We start from the raw sequence: 22156 nt of genomic DNA, 5'->3' as shown, positions 1-22156 counted from the left end.
TAGGTATATGCTGCCCTCTAGTTGTCACTCTATGTATGACATTTATCCATTTTTCAATCAGATATAATTAATCTGCCTATTTTTAACTCACACATGCTTTTTGAATTGAAAAAAAAAAAGAATAAAATGTTTATTTCAAACATTTGTATTATTCTATATATAAATTAATTGTGTATAGTGTTTTTTTATAGAAAATATGAGTCATTCCATTTCCCTTTTTTGACATTACTTCAATCTATCACCATGGCAACACCGTTCGAGATATCCATTATCCGTTCTCAATTTAACATCTTCAATGTCTTAGCACCATGGTAAAAAATGTTTGGTCTGAATTGAATAAACCCCCTAGAAGTAGTACTTTAAAATTCAGAGCCTGTTTATTCAAAAAAATCCACATTCAAACCAAAATATCTGACTTCCTGTTGGTCGGAGCTAATGACTGTAAATTAGAAAGTTGTCCGGCTTAATGAGACCAATATGTGTACCGAGTTTGGTGACTGTAGGTTAAACTAACCCCCCTACTTTTGTCAAAAGGTGGCGTTATAGAGGCCCAGCTCCCCGCCCATTTCTACGGTTTTGCCCATGTCTACTGGTTGACATCTCTGATGTGTGTTTTGAGTTTCATGCAATTTGAAGCATGCTAAGAGTCTCAAAAGCTTCCAAAACGAATATTAAAGTTTGATGCGTTGCCATGGTAACGGTGTTTGAGATATCACAATTCTTTTCAAAGGTCTACATCTGCCATGTTTTGACATTATTCTGATAAAGTTTGAAGCAAATCGGATAAAAATAAGAGGGTGATCTCAAAGCAAGTTGAAAGTGACACACTTCCTGCTGCCAGTTGGTGGCGCTATAACTTTGGCTCACAATAGTCACATCCATGTGATCAGCCTTGTACAACGAAAACACAGCTGACCTTTGATCAAAATCAATCAATGTATGCAGATATTATAATACATTTCTTGTTTACCTTTTCTCGCCATACATTTGTTGCCTCGCCACGGCCAAACCATTTGAGATATCAAAAATCGGCTGGCAATTTTTTCATCATCAGTGTCTTGACTTCATGCTGACCGAGTTTGGTGGTGATCGGATTAATCGCCTAGGAGGAGTATACCAAATTCCAGAGCATGCGTTTTTCAAACAACCCATAATAACTGACTTCCTGTTGAGCTGGCGTATAACTTAGAGCACGAAAGTTGTTCGGCCCGATGAGGTCTTTATGTGTACTGAGTTTCATACTAATACATGCAAGCGTGTTTGATATATGGCCAAGTTTTTGGATCCCATTCAAGGGGGCGCTGTCGAGCCCCCATGCCACGCCCAGGTCCCAGCCTCTGCGGCGTCCTAATAGCTGCAGATTCTAATGTGTGCGCCAATTTTCAAGAGTTTTTGAGCACGTTAAGGCCCCCCAAAAGCCCTGGAAGGTTGAATAAAAAAATAATAATAATGATCCTTAGGAGAACAATAGGCCCCTGCGCCTTAGTGGCTTGGGCCCTAATAATAATAATAATCCTAAAGAAAACAATAGGGCCTTCAGCCTTTGGCTTTGGCCCTAATAATAATCCTTAGAAAAACAATAGGGCCCTTCGCCTTAGTGGCTTGGGCTCTAATAATCCTTAGGAAAACAATAGGCCCCTGCGCCTTAGTGGCTTGGGCCCTAATAAACGGAGCAATTCCAATAGGGTCCTTACACATCGGTGCTTGGGCCCTAATTATCAATCACTGTTTACACTGAATGTAATAAATTCAGAATCATTCTCGTATTTCGATGCTTCCCTAGTTATTTTTTATCAATGAAGTTTTAATTAGGCTATGCTTGTCCAGTCGGGAAATCCACTTGTCCTGGACAAGCGTTAATGTCGAGCCGTTGAATCAGGTGTATTAAATGAGGGAGACATTCAAAATGTGCAGTGCTGGGCGTGCTCCTGGACAGGTTTGACACCCCTGCATTATTGTGTCATGATGACTGTAATTGAGGAGACACATCATAGTTTACTCACTGTTAACAACTTACTAAAATCAGGACATGACTTATTATTGGATCCCTGGTGTTAGTACTGCCATAAGGAGAACTTTGCCCAAGTGTGTACCATGCAGGCATCTCCATGGAACTACAGGTCATCAGCATGTGGAAATGATCTATCCAATCAACTCGTCATCAGCAATTACCACATCTATCTTATCAGCATGAGAGGAAGCCTATATATACAGTGGTGGTCATAATTATTGCAGAGCTGCAGAGATTAGTTGAGTCTTGAGTCTCAGAAAGCCTAAAAAAAATTATCAAACAGCACCTACATCCCCACAAGTTGGTCGGGACGGTTTCAAGAAAATCCTCTGTGCTCATCCAGAAACAATCTCCAGCATATTCAGTTGTCAGACACGACTGGAACTTCAAACGGGACTGGCTTCTATGGTCAGATGAAACTAAAAAAAGAGCTTTTTGGCAGCAAACCCACCAGATGGGTTTGGTGCACACATGGATAAAAAGTACCCCATGCCCACGGTTAAATATACTGCTAGATCTTTAATGTTGAGGGCTTATTTTTCTGCTGGAGGTCCTGGACATCTTGTTTAGATACATGGCATCATGGATTCTATCAAATACCAACAGATAAAAAACAAAACCTCACCGCTTCTGCTAGAAATCCAATAATGGGCCGTGGTTGGATCTTCCATCGGGACAATGATCCAAAACAAACATCAAAACCAACACAAAAATGTGTCACTGAGCACAAAATGAAGCTTCTGCCATGACCATCCCAGTCCCCTGACCTGAACCCTAAAGAAAATGAGTGGAGTGAACTGAAGAGAAGAAGCACCAACATGGAGCTGGAATCTAAAGGGTCTGGAGAGATTCTGCATAAAGGAATGGTCTCTGATCTCTTGTCAGGCATTATAGAAGACGACTCAGAGCTGTTATCTTGGCAAAAGGAGGTTGCAAAAAGTATTGAATAAAAGGGTGCCAATAATTGTGGCCAACACATGTTTTGGAGAAAAACATTTATTTCATAAGTGATTTTCCCCCCACTTTCAAATCTTTTCCTTCAATGAAAGGTTAGATTTTTGCTAATTTTATGAATTAAAGATCAAAAGGATAAACAATGCAGATTTATTTTTATAGTCATCTTTGATCATATTTACCAAGGGTGCCAATAATTATGACCACCACTGTATCCATAGTTGACTCACCTTCATTCCTTGACAGTTTCCAGCATCCCTCCAAAACCCAGACTCCTCACTCTTGGCTTATTTCTACCACAGCCAGGAATACAGGGGGAGTACTCTGGGTTGGGGCCAAATACAGATCTCTGAGCCCTCAAATCGGACAGCACGCCAAATACGCATACCATTTATTCTGACATATTTGTTAGTGTGAACTCATGAACTGACAAACTACCATTCACACATGTTGGAGTAGATTGCTTTGGTCCCTTTGAGATAAAGCGAGGAAGAAGAGTTATGAAACGTTATGGAGTAATCTTCACATGTTTGACGATAAGGACTGTTCACCTTGAAATAGCAGCTTCTCTCAATATACAGACTCATTCATTTATTCATTAATCCATTTGATCACATATCGAGATCAAGGAACTGAGATGCTTTCAGATAATGGAACTAACTTTGTTGAGATTCTGCATGAACTGCAGGATGCAATGAGGAATTGGAAACACAATCAGACCAACACATTTATGCTTCAGAAAGGGATTAAGTGGACTTTTAAGCTGGTTCACACTTAAAAGGAATATGGGAAAGACTTATAAAATCAATAAAGATTTTGAGTTGTATTCTTAGAGGACAACGTTTGAATGATGATGGTCTCTTTTGTGAAGTTGTGTTAATTCTTAATTATCGTCCTATATCCTGAGCATCTATGGATATTAATGATTGGAAAGCTCTTACTCCTAACCATCTTCTCCTTCTGAATACACAGCCATTTTTCCACCTGGACTGCTTAAGAAGGATGATGTGTATTCTTGACGAAGGTGGCGATATGTTCAATAGGTTCAATACATGAAGACTTATTTTGGATGAGATGGATCAGTGAATATCTACCACAACTGCAAGAATGCCAGAAGTGTCTGGTGAGGACATACAACTTTCAGTTGGGATATGTTGTGCTTGTAGTGGACGACACAGCACCAAGGAGTTCATGGATTATATGCTGGATTATTCACACCAAGATAAAAGAAGGTTAACATGTCAAGTGAGACTCAAGACCAAGAATACCTACTTGAATTGGCCACTCAAGATTTGAAAGTGAAAAAGTGACATGATGTGTAGCCAAGTATGATGTCCCCTACTCAGAATTTGTGCTCTGCATTTCACCCATCCAAGTGCACACACACATCCTGAGCCTCAGGCAGCCATTTTGCTGCAGCACCCAGGGAGTGAATGGGGTTAGGTGCCTTGCTCAAAGGGCAATTCAAGTTGTGCTTAATGAGAGTGGAAGGGAGTGCTGTTCATTCACTCCCCAAACCTACATATCCTGCTGGTACTGAGACTTGAACCAGCAACCTTCGGGTCACAAATCTGACTCTCTAACCATTAGGGTTAGATCCGACTCTCTAACCACTACTGCCCACTTGTATTCTCTAAAACAGTTTCATGATTAACTTATGAGACTCCTAAATGACTTACATTTTGACAGACTTGCATGACTAAAGACACTGACTATAGATAGTTTAATCGACATGTTGATTTTTTTCAGTTGATTATAGACATTGCTCACACATTGAAGAATTGGACATTTGCACACATACACATTTGCATATACATATGTATTTGTGAAAATAGGATGTATCATATTTAAGATAAATATAAGAAAATAAGAGATGCAATATATGCATCAAGTTTGCACTGAAATGCATCATGGATTTAATACCCACTACTTATGCTCTCACCGGATACAGGTGCTGCTAAAGAAAGTGAACTTGGTGGGTTGGTTAAATGGGTTGAGTGGATGGATCTAGTAGGGTGAGTCAAATTTGATTAGATAAAATAATCATTAGTCATCCAGTGTAGGTCATAAAGCTACAGATGGCAAACATTTAAATTATGACAATATTATTCACGTTATATTCAATAATTATTATAAATATATATAATTACAATTATTCACATTTTATTCAAAGTCAGAGTACTTCTTGTTTATTATTAAAGAGCCTATTTGATTTAATGCAATAACTATCATTTAATTAAGGTTGCCGTTATTCACGCATTAATCTATATGATTCCGGTCATAGTTAAGGTTAGCTCTTTAGTCATTCTTAGCTCTTAGTCATTTTTTTTTTTTTTTTTTAAACTTTAGTTATTGGCATTTATAACAAATATACAGAAAATCCACCATGTAACAAGAAAAAAGAAAAAAAAGGAAGGAACATTTTTAACCCGCTCCCACAATATCCCCCCTTCCTCTTTTAGCTCTTTATTCATTTTTATTAGCTCATGCATTCAATACTCAATAGCTCATGTTGAAGTTAGTATTAATTCAAGTATTAATACATAATTAGTCATGTACCCTTATTGTACAGTTTTACCTATAACTTATGAATACAATTATACTTCACAATTATTTAATTATTATATTTCTAATGTTGATTAATGGCAGAAATATCCCTATGATAAAACTTTCTATAGTGCCTTTAAACTCCAATCATGTGATTTTCTTTATTTCCAAATCATTTTCATATGGTGTCTATGATTTCTCATTTATAACTCACCCATCCTTATTCCCAAATTTCCACACCCAAGGGTAAATAAAACAGCTTTTGATTAATAAATCAGGTGAGGTATTTCTTCAATTATATCGTAAAATAATTTCAAGAAATGTATTTACTCACTGAGGACAAGTCTGGGATTTCCATTATGTTGAAAATGTGTAACTGTAAATCTCTTGATCCTTTTTGTTTGCTCCTCTCTTCTGCTTTCCTCAAATGTTTCATGCAGCTCTTCCGTGTTAAATTATGTTACATGGTGTAATAAGTCCCCCCACCTCCTTCTCTCTCTCTCTCTCTCTCTCTCTCTCTCAATTTGAATTATGAGTACATTGGCATGTCCTCATAATATAGGGGGTGTGGCCTGAAGTCTGAATATACACCACAATAAAAGGACTTTGGTCCACATAATGTAGGTCAAATCAGTGTACACACATTTTTCTTTGGACATTCCATTGACTTGTATTGTTCTCCCCCACAATGTAGGTGAATGTTCTTTTGTTACAGTATAATATCCTACTTCATCTATGACTTCTTTCTGGTATATACTGCACAATGTAGAAGTACATGCTCAATAGTCTCTGCTTCATTGCATGTAGTACATAATCCTGACTGATGTTTCCCTGTTATGAATAATGAATGATTTAAACCAGAATGTCCTATTTGCAGTTGAGTAATAATTATGTCTTCTTTTCTCGTTAAAGATGCAATATGTAATATTTTCTGTTGGCTAGAGGTCGCTAGAGGCCTGTTCAAAACAAAGGCGTAGCTTGATGACGCCAAGTTTGAGCGTGGAATGTTGGGACATGTGGTCTTCACCTCAACGGCCGGTGGAAAAGAATTGGGATAAGACTCGGGAAGAAATCATGTTCATGGATGCGATTATTAACGTTACTGTAGTATGAAGCAGAGCAGGGCCGAGTGTTGTGGGAGCTGAACGAGGCCGCTGGAGCGATTGCGCAACACACGCCACGAGCAGCAGAACTTTTATTATGCCGCAGTCGCCGGCGCTGCTTCCGCTTTTCCGGTCATGAGTATGAGGTAACGCAGCTCTGTTATCATATTAGATACATTTGAGTGTGTTGAAAATGTTATAACAGTCGCCGGCGCTGCTTCCGCTTTTCCGGTCATGAGTATGAGGTAACGCAGCTCTGTTTATCATATTAGATACATTTGAGTGTGTTGAAAATGTTATAACGTTACAATGTGCGTTCGCTCGGTGGCTGCTGTGAGACACTGTTGCACACTGCAGTAAGCTAGATCGATTTTAGAATATCATTAATAAATTCTGGATGGCTTGTGTTGATAAATGACATGCAATTAATTTTAAAACGTATTGTATGATGGAGAAAATGCTGTATTACTGTTACTAAAAATAAAGCTGCATCTGATTATGCTTTGTTAGCTACTTCACAAAATGTGTTTTTCTCTGAGGCATGGTAAAGCATGGTACTCGCAAAAAAATCAAGAAAATTACATTTAAACAAGATTAAACGTGTTGAGCTATATAACAATAATTAGTTTTCTGTCTATAAATATATCAAAACAGTTGTTCCCTTGTCTATTAAAACATGTAAATATTAAAGAGTCTTTGGTGTTTCCATGGTTTCTACAAAATAAAACCAGAAACCAAGGGTAACACGGGTATGACGCAATTGACAGGCGACTCCTCACACGTCCCGGAGCCTTGGTTAAAATTGCAATTTTCTCACGATTTACAAATAGTTGCAAACATTTGGGATATTGTAAGTACTCAAGTGAACAAAATATATAACACTGGCCTAGTGGTTTTTGGATATTTTACTGCAAAATTCTTACATATTGCACCTTTAAAGAATATTCTCCTTTTGCCAACTTGTTTTTGGATTCTGTATAAGTGTGTACTGTTGTGTCTTGTACAGATGGATTAGACACAGGAAGCATGATGAAGTAGGATACTTTTTAATAGTCCCATGCAACAGCACAGCCATGTATACACTCTACCTCTACACTACTTCACTGGTTCCTCTTTTCTTTTCTAACCCCTTAGTGACACCTAGTTTGTGTCACTAAGTGTGTGTCAATTGCGTCATACCCACGTTACCCTTGGTTTCTGGTTTTATTTTGTAGAAACCATGGAAACACCAAAGACTCTTTAATATTTACATGTTTTAATAGACAAGGGAACAACTGTTTTAAACAAACTACAGCTCATACAAAATGCAGCAGCTAGAGTTCTTACTAGAACTAGGAAGTATGACCATATTAGCCCAGTTCTGTCAACACTGCATTGGCTTCCTGTTAAACATCGTATAGATTTTAAAATCTTGCTAATTACTTACAAAGCACTAAATGGTTTAGCTCCCCAGTACCTGAGCAAGCTCTTAATGCATTATAGTCCTTCACGTCTATTGCGATCTCAGAATTCAGGCCAGCTGATAATACCTAGAATATCAAAATCAACTGCAGGCGGTAGATCCTTCTCCTATTTGGCACCTAAACTCTGGAACAATCTTCCTAGCATTGTTCGGGAAGCAGACACACTCTGTCAGTTTAAATCTAGACTAAAAACGCATCTCTTTAACCTGGCATACACATAACACATTATCAATTTATTTTTTCAAATCCGTTAAAGGATTATTAGGCTGCATAAATTAGGTCAGCCGGAACCGGGAACACTTCCTATAACACCAGATGTACTCATTACATCAGAAGAAGAATGGCATCTACGCTAATATTAGTCTTTCTGTTTATCCCGAGGTTTACCGTAGTCAACCGGATCCAGGCCGTATCCAGGTGAGATTGAGGACCTACGCCTTGACACGACCACAACGCACCCCTGAAGTGTCAGCAGAGATTGAGTCAACTAGATCATCCATTGTGAAGGCCTCATCGACACGACAGCCAGTGGCACAGTTCCTCAACAAACCATCCATACCGGCATGATGAATACGATGGATTGAACTGGAATAAATACTTCGAATGTTGCGATCCTATCGGACTTATGATAGCTACCTGAATCGTAACAAAGCACTGTTTGCCAGAGGAGAACTGGCCCCCCGACTAAGCCTGGTTTCTCCCAAGGTTTTTTTCTCCATTTTAACACCTATTTGCCACCTGTTTGCCACCTGATGTCACCTGTTGGAGTTTGGGTTCCTTGCCGCTGTCGCCTTTGGCTTGCTTAGTTGGGGACACTTGACATTTGACATTTGATATTCAACAGTGCTTTGCATCTGCCTACATTGACAGCATTTTCATTAAGAGCTGCTGTGCAGCCAAAATTATATACCATTTATCACTGTAAAGCTGTTTTGACACAATCTGCATTGTAAAAAGCGCTATATAAATAAAGGTGACTTGACTTGACTTGACCTAGTGTCAAAACAACATAACATATTCCCCTTTTACTCAAGAACACTTTCACTTAGAAATTACCATAAGAACACCTAAATCTGTAACTCAGTTTCTTTTCTTTGCAAATCACTTCCTTTACTTTGAATGCACTACTAAATATGGAATTCAAGAAAAATCCAATATAACAGCAGGCTTCAAATACAAAAGAATTTTTTTTTCTTTTAGTGCACAAAGTCTTTCAACCACCTTGGAGAGTATCTCACACGCTGAGGACGAGTTAAAACACACTCATCAGGCCCAGATCTGGGTACATCTGGGGGGGGATCACTCCTTGCCCTCCAGCCGCATTTCGCACTGCAGCAATGACGTCATGTGCAAACAATCTATTCCGCAGCTGTAAATTGAGGTCCATTATCCGTCACTAAGCACTCCGGGTTCCCATGATGACTAAACACAGAAGTGAGGAAATGAATCACTTGCTCACTGAAGACACGAACGCAACTTCAGGCCATTTACTATGACAGTCCATAAGAGTAAGGGCATAGCGGCAATCCTAGGTAGCTGACTCGAAGAGGCCCACTACATCCATTGCTAGTAAGGGCACAGGCTGAAGTGGGGCAGAATGTACTTTAGCGGTTTTGTCTGAAGCCTGACACAGGTGGCATGATGAGATAAAGCACATAACCGACTCATCCATCCGCGGCCACCAGTATAGATCGCACAGTCGTTGCTTAGTGCGCACGATGCCCTGGTGTCCCTCATGCGCGAGCATCATTAACCTGTGGCGTAATGACACAGGTGCAATGAGACGTGATCCCCTAAGGATAAAGTTGTCCGTTGCAGCAAGTCACTTAAAACACATATTTATTTATATTTCAAATTTGCACATATCATAGCTGTACATACAAAATTGTCTATATTATATATTGTGGTTTTTTGCTATTTACTATTTTGCACATTGTCTACCTTGTATATTTAGGGCCCGAGCACCGATGGTGTGAGGACCCTATTGGAATTGCTCTGTTTATTAGGGCAAGAGCACCGATGTTGTGAGGACCCTATTGGAATTGCTCCGTTTATTAGGGCCCAAGCCACTAAGGCACAGGGGCCTATTGTTCTCCTAAGGATTATTATTACTAGGGCCCAAGCCACTAATGGCGCAGGGCCCTCTTGATCCCCTAAGGATTATTAGGGCCCGAGCACCGATGGTGTGAGGACCCGTATTGGAATTGCTCCGTTTATTAGGGCCCGAGCACCGATGGTGTGAGGACCCTATTGGAATTGCTCTGTTTATTATTATTTTTCCACTTCTTCTTCTTCTTCTTCTCCCAAATGAATCGCATTTTTGAGGGCCTAAACATGCTCGAAAACTCATGAAACTTTGCACGCGCGTCAGAAGTGGTGAAAATGTATGTCTGTTATGGGTCTCAGAATTAGGCGTGGCAAAATGGTCCGATAGCGCCACCTACAAAATTTCAACGAAGTGCCCCTTGCACCACGTTTCACGTACAGGTGTCAAATTCAGTAGACACATGTAACAGCCCAATCCCTACAAAAAAGTCTCTTGGAGCAAAGTCTGAAAACCAACAGGAAATCAGATATTTTGAATTTTCTCTGCAAAATTTGTGCACTTTTTGCCATTTCCAGATGTTGTACTTTAATGAACTCCTCCTAGAGCTTTTATCAGATCATCATCATATTTGGTCAGTCTAATCTAAAGGCCTTTGCGACGATAAATTGCGAAGATCTAGATTTCACTAAAGGGCGTGTCCGTGACGGCCTGACGAATTTCGATGTTTCGCCATGAAAAAGGAAGTTTATGTAACTCGGGTATACAAAGTTGGATCAGCCCCAAACTTCACATGTTTGATAAGAGTCCTGGCCTGAAGTCATCTACATGGCAATATTCAGTTATGGTCAAAGCGCCACCTGTTGGCAGCAGGAAGTGTGGCACTTTGAAATGACTTGGCCATAATTCTCCTGTATTTACTCGCTTACATGCATGTCGCCCACTGTTCACTGTTTTCCTAAGGCCAACGGGTGGCGGTGAGCCCGGGTGCGAGGGCCCTTTCATCGCTGCTTGCAGCTTTAATTATTATTATTCTTCTCCAAAGTGAATCGCATTTTTGAGGGCCTGAACATGCTCGAAAACTCATGAAACTTTGCACACGCATCAGAAGTGGTGAAAATTTACGTCTGTTATGGGTTTCAGAATTGGGCGGGGCAAAATGGCTCGATAGTGCCACCTAATGAAGTGCCCCTCGTGCTACATTTCACATAGATTTTGAAATTCGGTACACACGTTTAACAGCCCAATACCTACAAAAAAGTCTCTTGGAGCAAAATCTGAAACTGAACAGGAAGTCAACTTGCCATTTTTTGCCATTTCCAGACGTTGTACTTTAACAAACTCCTCCTAGAGCTTTAATCAGATCAATGTCATATTTGGTCAGTCTAATCTAAAGGCCTTTGCGACGTTAAATTGCGAAGATCTAGATTTTTCACTGAAGGGCGTGTCCGTGGTGGCCTGACAAAGTTCGATGTTTCGCCATGAAACAGGAAGTTCTTGTAACTCGGGTATACAATGTCGGATCTGCCCCAAACTTCACAAACAATGATTATATTTTTCTCTGTGCAGATATTTTAATGCAATTCACAGACAATCTCAGTGCACCTCTTCTATTAACATGTTTTCAATTTATAAATTAAAATTAATATTCACATTCTTTTTTTGTGGGTCATATAACAAAAAATAACAAGGTGGTGTAACCGTCCTTAAAATTATGGAAAAATAACTTAACCCTTGTGCATCAATTTAAAAAAGTTGCTCTGAGATACTTAGACAAAAAATGTCTATCAAAAAACGATCATAAAAATGTTACAGACTTAGCACAGACTTAAAGAAGACCCTTGGCAGATTATTGTTAAAGTAAAAAAAAAAGTAAAAAAAAAAAGATATAGAGGGTTATAGAGGTTTAAGTTTGTGAAAATTAATTATGAACATTATTTTATTTTAAAAAATACACCGTTCCCAGTCTACAGTGGTCAGTATCTGTCAAAAGTGGTCCAAGGAAGGAACAGTGGTGAACCGGCGACAGGGTGATGGGCGGCCAAGGCTCATTGATGGCCGTGGAAAGCGTAGGCTGACCCGTGTGGTCTGATCCAACAGACGAGCTACTGTAGCTCAAATTGCTCAAGAAGGTAATGCTGGTTCTGATAGAAAGGTGTCAGAATACAAAGTCCATCGCAGTTTGTTGCGTATAAGGGCTGCATAGCCGCAGACCAGTCAGGGTGCCCATGCTGACCCCTGTCCACCGCCGAAAGTGACAACAGTGGGCACATGAGCATCGGAACTGGACCACGGAGCAATGGAAGAAGGTGGCCTGGTCTGATGAATCATGTTTTCTTTTACATCACGTGGATGGCCGGGTGCGTATGTGTGGCTTACCTGGGGAACACATGGCACCAGGATGCACTATGGGAAGAAGGCAGTGTGATGCTTTGGGCATTGTTCTGCTGGGAACCCTTGGGTCCTGCCATCCATGTGGATGTTACTTTGACATGTACCACCTACCTAAGCATTGGTGCAGACCATGTACACCCTGTCATGGAAATGGTATTCACTGGTGGCTGTGGCCTCTTTCAGCAGGATAATGCACCCTGCCACAAAGCAAAAATGATTCAGGAATAGTTTGAGGAGCACAACAACGAGTGTGAGGTCCAATCGAACAAACCAATCGAGCATCTGTGGGATGTGCGGAACAAACAAGTCCGATCCATGAAAGCACCACCTCGCAACTTACAGGACTTACAGGATCTTCTGCTAACATCTTGGTGCCAGATACCACAGCACACCTTCAGGGGTCTAGTGGATTCCATACTTTGATGGGTCAGTGCTGTTTTGGCAGCAAAATGGGGACCAAACAATATTAGGAAGGTGGTCATAATGTTATGCCTGATCGGTGTATATTTAATAAAGCTGATGAACTGAAAAACTGCTGAAAAATCAAAGCCATAAATCTAAATAAGTTGTGTTCCATATTTGAGGTTGATATATCAAAAAATTAGTTTTCAGTAAGATTTTGTTTGGGTGCAGTACCAAACTCTTCCCATGCTAATGAGTCAAGTCAAGTCACCTTTATTTATATAGTGCTTTTTACAATGCAGATTGTGTCAAAGCAGCTTTACAGTGATAACTGGTATATAATTTTGGCTGCACAGCAGCTCTTAAAGAAAATGGTGTCAATGCAGGCAGATCAAAGCACTGTTGAATATCAAATGTCAAGTGTCCCCAACTAAGCAAGCCAAAGGCGACAGCGGCAAGGAACCCAAACTCCAACAGGTGACATCAGGTGGCAAACAGGTGTTAAAATGGAGAAAAAAACCTTGGGAGAAACCAGGCTTAGTCGGGGGGCCAGTTCTCCCCTGCGAACAGTGCTTTGTTACGATTCAGGTAGCTATCATAAGTCCGATGTGATCGCAGCATTCAAAGTATTTATTCCAGTTCTATCCAGTTGAGGATTGTATTCATTACGCCGGTATGGACGGTTTGTTGAGGAACTGTGCCACTGGCTGTCGTGTCGATGAGGCCTTCACAGTGGATGATCTAGTTGACTCAATCTCTGCTGATACTTCAGGGGTGCGTTGTGGTCGTGTCAAGGCGCAGGTCCTCGATCTCACCTGGATACGGCCCGGATCCGGTTGACTACGGTAAACCGCGGGATACACAGAGAGACTAATATTAGCGTAGATGCCATTCTTCTTCTGATGTAATGAGTACATTTAGTGTTATAGGAAGTGTTCCCAGTTCCGGCTGACCTAATTTATGCAGCCTAACAATCCTTTAACGGATTTGAAAATATAAATTGATAATGTGTTATGTGTATGCCAGGTTAAAGAGATGCGTTTTTAGTCTAGATTTAAACCGACAGAGTGTGTCTGCTTCCCGAACAATGCTAGGAAGATTGTTCCAGAGTTTAGGTGCCAAATAGGAGAAGGATCTACCGCCTGCGGTTGATTTTGATATTCTAGAATCTCTGTTTAGAATCTCTGTTTTTTCTGAATGTAGTAGTTGGAAATGAATGGTCATCCAATTTTTTATATCAGCTATGCATTCCGTTAATTTTGTGAATTGGTAAGTTTCATCAGGGTGTGTAGAAATATAGAGCTGGGTATCATCAGCGTAACAGTGAAAACTAACGCCATGCTTCCTAATGATATCTCCCAAGGGTAGCATGTACAGAGTGAAAAGCAACGGTCTTAGTACTGAGCCTTGCGGTACTCCATATTGAACTTGTGATCAATATGAGAGACACCTGCACAACACACTGGTCTCAATTTCCATGGAGGAGCTCCGGAGCTTTTATTATGCTTATATTTGCTTATACTTATATATTATATGCTCCAGCCGCTCCTTTCGTTTTGTTGTGTATATTTATTTTACGATTAAAGTTATGTTTAACATCCACCTCCTTCTTACCTGAACTTGAACTTTGTTACAGTTACATTTAATCACTTAAATTCACGTTATTTTGTTTCATTCTAACGAATCAGCTGCAAGTGATGAATTACTACTCATAGTATCCCCAAAAAATGTAATCCAAAAATCTTACATATTGTGCCTTTAAGGCCCTGAGTTATTTTGTGTTCCTAGTGTAAAATAGATTTATTAAGGTGGGTGAAATAGTAAAATTCCAATAAAAATACAAACTTATGCAGTTTGCATTAAAATGATCAAAAAACAAAACTGACAAAGACAAATTCCTTAGGAATGCATAAGGGTTAAGTTTGGTAAAAAAAAAAAAAAAAAAGTAAAGCAGTTGTTTTAAAATAATATTAAAATGTGAGAGGTTTTTCTTCTAAAGTCATTGTGGTGTGTCCAACATGCAGAAGTCATTCTGTTGTCATGTGACATTTTTTGTTGAACATTTGGACTTCTGTTGAACATTTGTATAAAGATTAACTAGAACAGTTTTGGTAAATAATTTACTCTGAGCTATAAATGACATCAGGTGGGCTGATTTCACTGATGATGTAAATCTTAAGCATTTTGTTCTTGCACTGAGCACTTTGGCACTTTGGCATTTAATAATGTTTTATTAACAAAGTTCGGGAGGAGCACGTTCAGATCTACCAAATTAGGATGAGGAGGCCTATATATAAATAGCTGACTCACCTCTGTCCCACAACAGTTTTCCAGCATCCCTCCACCACCCCAACGGCTTACTCTCAACTGTTCCTATCTCAGCCAGAGATATGGGTGGAGTACTCTGGATTTAGGCCAAAATTCTGGGCTCTGAGCCCTCCCCTAGATAGCACGGCAAATATGGATACTCTTTGTTCTATTAAATGTATGTTAGTTCACTCCAAAAAAAAAAAAAAAATCACCTTCATGTTGTTCCAAATGATGTTTTATTAACAAAGTTTGGGAGGAACACATTCAAATGATCTGACTAATCATAACATCATTCCAACCAGCAGTCAGCAATCAACATATCTACCCAATCAGCATGAGTGCGTATATATATATATATATATATATATATATATATATATATATATATACGCAGTCGACTCACCTATGTCCCACCCTAAGTTCCCAACATGTCTGAAATCGATCTCTTCCCGTCCGATGAAGAATCTTTCGTCCTCGAGGAATCTTTGCCACAATCCTTTGGCCTAAGGAGCGATTCTCCTCTGCCTAACACCGCCACCAATCCCACAGCGTTATCTCGGGGGGCATCAGCCCAAACAAACAGGTCCCTGCAGGGCAAGACGAGACTTATTGTCCATAGAGAAATGGACAATAAGGCCTGTCGAGCACTAAGCTCCCATCTGGGGCAATACCGCCCTCTTCCCGCGAATGAACAGGCCTTCCTCCAGTGTCAGGCTGCCGCAGCAGGCCCTCAGCAAGCCACACCGCAGATTCAGTTCCGGCCAGCTCCCACTCTCTACCACCGCCGGCTCAAACCAGTAAAAGCACAGATCAAATCCTTCTAGTTTTCTGCCCCTGGTTGCATCGCTTTCAGTCGCTAAATAACGAGCACAGTTTATGGTGTCTGGATACTCGATTTCGATCGGGGGAATTCACGTTTTAAACTGTTTCTATACAAGTGATTTGCTTGTCTAACTAAAGCACTGTAGCTCGCACATTACGTGCAGTCAGATCACATGCTCAATCGCACACCGAATCAACACTGTCCTGCGATTTATCAACAAATCGATTATAAACTGAAAGTTATATTGCGTATAGCCTATGTATTTCTGTTTTTTACACCCACAGTCATTTACACCCACAGCTTCACCATTGCTAAAGAGACGCTGCACAGACTGGTAGGACAAATGAATACAGGCATTCGTTCTCACTAATGCTTTCAAATAAATGTAATCTTACCGTTCCACTTCATCTGTATCTTATTTAGAACGATAAGAAATTGGTAAGTAATGTAAAGACCCATAGACAGATGATGAAAATAAACTAAGTTGAGGGTTCCTACACAGTTTGAAAAAAATGGATGGTATTTTGATTTCAGTAATTGTTTAGTGAATCTTTAGTGATTGTTGAACACGACTGAATAAATTCAAGGCACACATTTTTATTATACAGAGCTTTTCGTCTTTTACCATAAGCGAGTCACTTTGAACTTCACTAAATGAATGTGCGTGTGCCATGCAAACCAGCAACAGATAAAGGAACAAACTATCATATAAATCAGACTGTATTTTCCTGTTTGATCATCCATCATCAAACAATGATTACAGAATCAAACTGAAGTGTCCTAAGAGGTGAATATGCGCAGGTTATAGTGTGTTTTAGGCTTCTCATGTAAGCGTATGTTATCACCTTCAGAAAATCTATAAAAACAAGAGAAAAGAATATTTACAAAACTTTTAATAATCAATCTATTAGCCCGCATGGATTCCAGTTGCCTAGGTTAAAACCACAGGTCCAGCCACATCCATTGAATTCTGGGCATTAACTTGGATATAGTTCATTTCCATAGCTCACTGCACAATGAAAAATCGATAGGATATTTCTGGTCACGTCCACTTTCCTAGACAGTCTAAACTGTTCTAAAAACGTGAACTGCTATCTTTGCTCGGCCACTTAAAATTAATGTTGCGTTTAATCACATCTCCTCTCCCTTGTGTCTTTGATTCGCGTGCTAGAAGACGAGCTTCGGCCCACCAGGCCCCACTCTCCTCCTCCCTCCATTCAGCCACACACCATGGCTGTTCCTGGTGCCACTCCCCACACAACAATGCCCTCCCCTCTCAACGAATGCCTTCCTCCTAGCGTGAGGTTGTTAGCGGAGCAAGCTCAGCCATGTCAGCCATTCATCTTGACATCTCTAATGCTCCCCGCTAGCGAGGCAGGCCCAGATAACACTTCTTTCTCCTTCCGCTGCCTTCTCCCCCACCAGTGGCCTACAGCTCTTTCAGCAGACCCTAGCATGAGGCTGCCTCCGCTAGTGGTGCAGGCCCAGTCATCAGTCTCAAAATCTCTTTTTGTCTCTGGCCTACAGCTCCAACCGTGGAGCGGCACAGGCCCAGATGGACTATTTTCCCAGCCCAGCTTTCCTCTTCCTTTACCTTCCCCGTTACAACCCAAGCCACAGGGGCTGACCCAAGCTTGAGGCTGCCTCCGCAAACAACATTGCCCCCGGAGCATTCCCCTCCTAACTTTCCCTCTTCTCTGCAACACAGATGCTCATACCACTGAATGCCATTGCTTTGGAACCGCACCTTGTCGCCAGCAACATCAGAGCACAACTTTTATTAGAAATTCAGGCTACTGGCTCCAAGGCGGACCCAACCCCAGTTTCTCACTACTCAGAGCTGATCTTCCAGTAAACCACCCACTAAAACCCCTCCTCGATGCCTCTCTCAGTTCCATTATTCAAGCCGTTTCTCCTAGAACCCTCCAATCCTTCCTAACCGCATGGTGTTAGGTGTTTTAAGACTTTCCACTCCACATGCAACCTGCTTTTCCCGAATTTTCTCTGCTTACCATCACCTCATTCATATCTCATCTCAATAGCATCAAGAACCTGCAAGCCAGCTCTATCAAGGGTTACCTAAGCGGAATCCAATTTTTTAACTCATTTTCAGTTCACCCTTCTCAGAAATAGTCAATTAACAGACATATCTGCTCATCAAAGGTATCCAAAGAACCCAACCAACCCGCCCAGATGCCAGGCAACCAATAACTTTAGAAATACTTACCAAATGTATCTCCACCCTCCGCTGAGGCTACCACTCCAACGCCTGCAGACTCGACGCAACGTTCATATTGGCTATTTTTCTGGTTTCCTCAGATGTTCAGAAGTCATCATTACTTCCAGCTTCAATCCAAAAGTCCATCCCACAATCTTGGATTTATCAACACTTGACGACGATGCCATTACTTACTTCATAAAGCAAAGCAAGACAGATCAAATGAAAAAAGGCCATTTCATCTACATTTTCAATCTTCTATCACCAATCCAACCATATCAGTGCCTCTTAGCCTATCTGCATTTCAGACGCTTTCAGGCTAAACTCCCATCTGACCCCATTTTTCAGATGACTCCGATCGGCCTGTCACATGTTTCTGGTTCTAAAGACACCTTAAGTCCATTTTACTCCAATCCGGCATCCCAGCAGAGCATTTCTCCAGCCATTCATTTCATATAGGTGCAGCAACCATGGCTACCCAAAAAAGGCCTTCCCAGCAGCAGATCCAAGCACTTGGGATGCTGGTCATTGGAGGCTTTCAGAAGTTACATTCGATCAAATCACTCCCACATCAATGAAGCTCAACGGACTCTTATCAGCTAAATTCTTTTAACACCAGCTTGCTCCCAAACACCCAAACCTACAGGCTCACCCTCTACTTAACACCACCAATCCACTTATAGTGGAAAATTTCCATTCTAACTGCTGCAGCAGCATCCACCCACGTGCTCCTGCAGGAACCAACTTCACTATTCAACTGCCGCAACAGCAATACTACCTTAAGCTCCCAGAGAAGATCCGCTTTTCTCCACTGCCGCAGCAGTGATGTTCCCTCAAGCTCCCGCAGGAGCTCAGATTTCTCTGGAAAATTTTACGCTGCCGTAGCAGTGATGTTCCCTGAAGCTCCTGCAGGAGCCGGGTCCCTTTGGAAAATTTTCTCCACTGCCGCAGCAGTGATGTTCCCTCAAGCTCCTGCAGGAGCCCTGTTCCCTGTACCCTTGATTACCTTCCTTGTGTATTTATGCCTTCATTCTTCATCAGTTCATTGTCTTGTGTTAACTTTATGTTTATGGTTTGTAGTCTTGCTCGATTAAAGTATTGGTTATATTCATTCATCCTGCATCTTCCTTTGGATCATCTTTACAAGTCACCCTGTGACAATAGGTTCAACGTTAACATTTTGTTTAAGATGTAATCTCCTTCCCATTTGAGCTTTTGAGCTTTTGGAGTTATTCATAATGTTACAACCGTCTAGGGTCAGCCGTGACATAAATGAATGTGCGCTCACTCACAACAAAAATTTCCAACAAAGGTGTTTATTTACAAAAAAAAAAAAAAAAGAAGGTGGAAACCAGAAGTAAAGGCATTTAGCTCAGGAGTGGACAAGGCCAAAATAACAAACAAAAATAACTAAATGAATACCTTCAAAATTCCCTAAAAGAAAAGAAAAAACAAAGAAAAATACAACAGAACTTCCCTTGCTCGCTAAACCAAAAACATAGACAAACGGTACAATCAAAAGAAATGGCATCACACTCCTTACTTCCCTTAAAATATTTACAAACCAATATTTACAAAATATTTACGATGAAATACAAATGAGTCTGAATCAGCAAATTAAACAGCGAAGGTCGACCTTACAAAGCAAACTAAACTCAAAGTATGCACAATCAGAACACAAGGGAAGAGCAATACAAGTGGCACGCATACAGCCTCGTAGAATGTTTGGGGAGGTCCTTATAACTGGAGCACAGACAGGGACTGGACCAATCAGGAACTCAGGACCTCTACAGGCTAGATTGCAGGCCACACCTCCTCCTGAAACACACACACACACACACACACTTAGAATATGATAGTATGCAATTAAAATAGTTGACAATGGTGATTGCTTTAAGTAATTTTTTACTTTTTTATGTTTCTTTCTGATCCTGAAAATGTGGATGCTGTATACTGAATTAAGGCTGCAACAACTAACTGATAAGATGGAAAGCAACAGCAAAAGATCTATCCATCATGTATTCTTTGACCAATAATTAAAAAGCCCAGGTGCAAAGTATGTCTATACATTTTTCTCATTCAATATAGGCATTTATCTCTCAAATGCTCATCAATCACCAATGAGAATGGCATGTTTTCAACACTGTGAGTTTAATTTTAATGTACTTGTTTCTCTCTGCAGGAGAAGAAATGAGAAGAAACGGGGGAGCATATTATTTCAACAAACAGCCATAGCAGTTTCACTGTAGGGCAGATTGTCAGTATGGTGCCTCTACTCCAACTCTTTCTTCTACTGCCTCTAATTCATCCATTCATAAGTCATGTGCATGGAAACTTCCTTTCTCCTCTGATTACTCATTCAAATCACAGCCTGTTTTCCTATTGTTTAAAAAAAAACAGACTTATGTGCTTGTCAAAAAAACTGATCATAAACTGACTGCCAATGCTGCATTAGTTGTCAGACCATTTCTTCGTGGCTTCCATGGGAAAAGTTTAATTAAGTCAATTGGAGATTCAAATGAATGGATTGAAAGCAGAAATACTGAGGACGTATTTTCAGCAAAAACGTCACATACTGAGACTGGGTCAAGAGGTAAATTTTTAGTATCACACAAAGACAGAGTCAAAAGAGGTTCTACTCAAAATGTCATGCTACCACAAGATGCAGCTGGAAAAGAAAAAGAAACTGTTAATGAGACAGACACGATGACAGATGACCCAGTTGCTGAATTTAAAGAGAAAGACTTGTCATCAGTTGGGTCAGGTGATGAAGAAAATGGCTTTGTTAGGTCATCAACAGAGGCTATAGCATCTCTTGGCGAAGAGCATGCCCAGAACAGACCACAAGTTCAGACTGATCGTAGTGTGCTGGCTAGTTTGGCCACAGTACATACAAATCCAACAATCAACCCTTCACAGCAGACCAGCCCTTCTGCAACTGCACCACCTAATGAAAAGCTTCTATCCACTTCCAATGGGATAAGACAATTGGACGGCAACAGGACTCGATTGGAAATAGGTATAATACAGATGAAGTAATGTTGCATTCACATAAATAATTGTGATTACAAAAAAAAAGACATCTCTGAGATTCTGTTTTTTACTCATTTACTTGTTTCTATAGCAACATTTGTAGCGAAATAGTTAATTATATATACAGTATATTTCAAAATTATGGTTTATATACTGTATATATATATATATATATATATATATATATATACAGGTGCTGGTCATATAATTAGAATATCGTGAAAAAGTTCATTTTTTTATTGTAAATTATTTTAACAAATGAAACTTTGATATATTCTAGATTCCCTACATGTAAAGTAAAACATTTCAAAAGTTTTTTTTTTTTAATTTGTTGATTAGAGCGTACAGCTAATGAAAGTCCAAAATCCAGTATCTCAAAATATTAGAATATTTACATTTGAGTTTCATTAAATGACCATCCCTACAGTATAAATTCCGGGTATCTTTTGTTCTTTGAAACCACACTAATGGGGAAGACTGCTGACTTGGCAATGGTCCAGGAGACAATCATTGACACCCTCCACAAAGAGAGTAAGTCACAGATGGTCATTACTGGATGGGGTGGCTGTTTACAGAGTGATGTATCAAAGCATATTAAATGCAAAGTTGACTGGAAGGAAGAAATTGGGTAGACAAAGGTGCACAAGCAACAGGGATGACCGCAAGCTTGAGAATACTGTCAAGTAAAGCCGATTCAAACACTTGGGAGAGCTTCATAATGAGTAGAATGAAGCCGGAGTCAGCGCATCAAGAGTCACCACACTCAGACATCTTCAGGAAAAGGACTACCAAGCCACTTCTGAACCAGAGACAACGTCAGAAGCATCTTACCTGGGCTAAGGAGAAAAAGAACT

General features: G+C 40.3%; 3 protein-coding genes across 6 annotated transcripts in view; 2 read left to right on the top strand and 1 right to left on the bottom strand.

The window, feature by feature from the left end:
- LOC127517607 (uncharacterized) overlaps positions 1-9235 on the top strand; it is a 120144-nt gene extending 110909 nt beyond the window's left edge. The window contains exon 2 of the mRNA XM_051903489.1: positions 8460-9235. The gene's annotated coding sequence lies outside the window, so the exon portion shown is untranslated. The remainder of the gene's footprint in view (positions 1-8459) is intronic.
- LOC127517616 (cytosolic sulfotransferase 3) overlaps positions 1-22156 on the bottom strand; it is a 139124-nt gene that overhangs the window by 29251 nt on the left and 87717 nt on the right. The window contains exon 1 of one of the 3 annotated variants that reach the window (XM_051903513.1): positions 5847-6015. The exons of the other annotated variants lie outside the window; for them this stretch is intronic. Coding sequence (XP_051759473.1) covers positions 5847-5948 — 102 coding nt within the window. The 5' untranslated portion in view covers positions 5949-6015. Of the gene's footprint in view, positions 1-5846; positions 6016-22156 lie in introns of those variants that run through there. 3 annotated transcript variants of the gene reach the window in all.
- The window catches only part of LOC127517592 (proline-rich transmembrane protein 3), a 127160-nt gene that overhangs the window by 79870 nt on the left and 25134 nt on the right, over positions 1-22156 (top strand). Inside the window, exon 2 of one of the 2 annotated variants that reach the window (XR_007931333.1) lies at positions 20452-21288. The exons of the other annotated variant lie outside the window; for it this stretch is intronic. The gene's annotated coding sequence lies outside the window, so the exon portion shown is untranslated. The remainder of the gene's footprint in view (positions 1-20451; positions 21289-22156) is intronic. 2 annotated transcript variants of the gene reach the window in all.

Source organism: Ctenopharyngodon idella, chromosome 8, assembly GCF_019924925.1.
Source record: "Ctenopharyngodon idella isolate HZGC_01 chromosome 8, HZGC01, whole genome shotgun sequence".
Taxonomy (NCBI): Eukaryota; Metazoa; Chordata; class Actinopteri; order Cypriniformes; family Xenocyprididae; genus Ctenopharyngodon; species Ctenopharyngodon idella.
The sequence above is the reverse complement of the archived record's forward strand: the minus strand, read 5'-3'. Positions and strand labels throughout refer to the sequence as shown.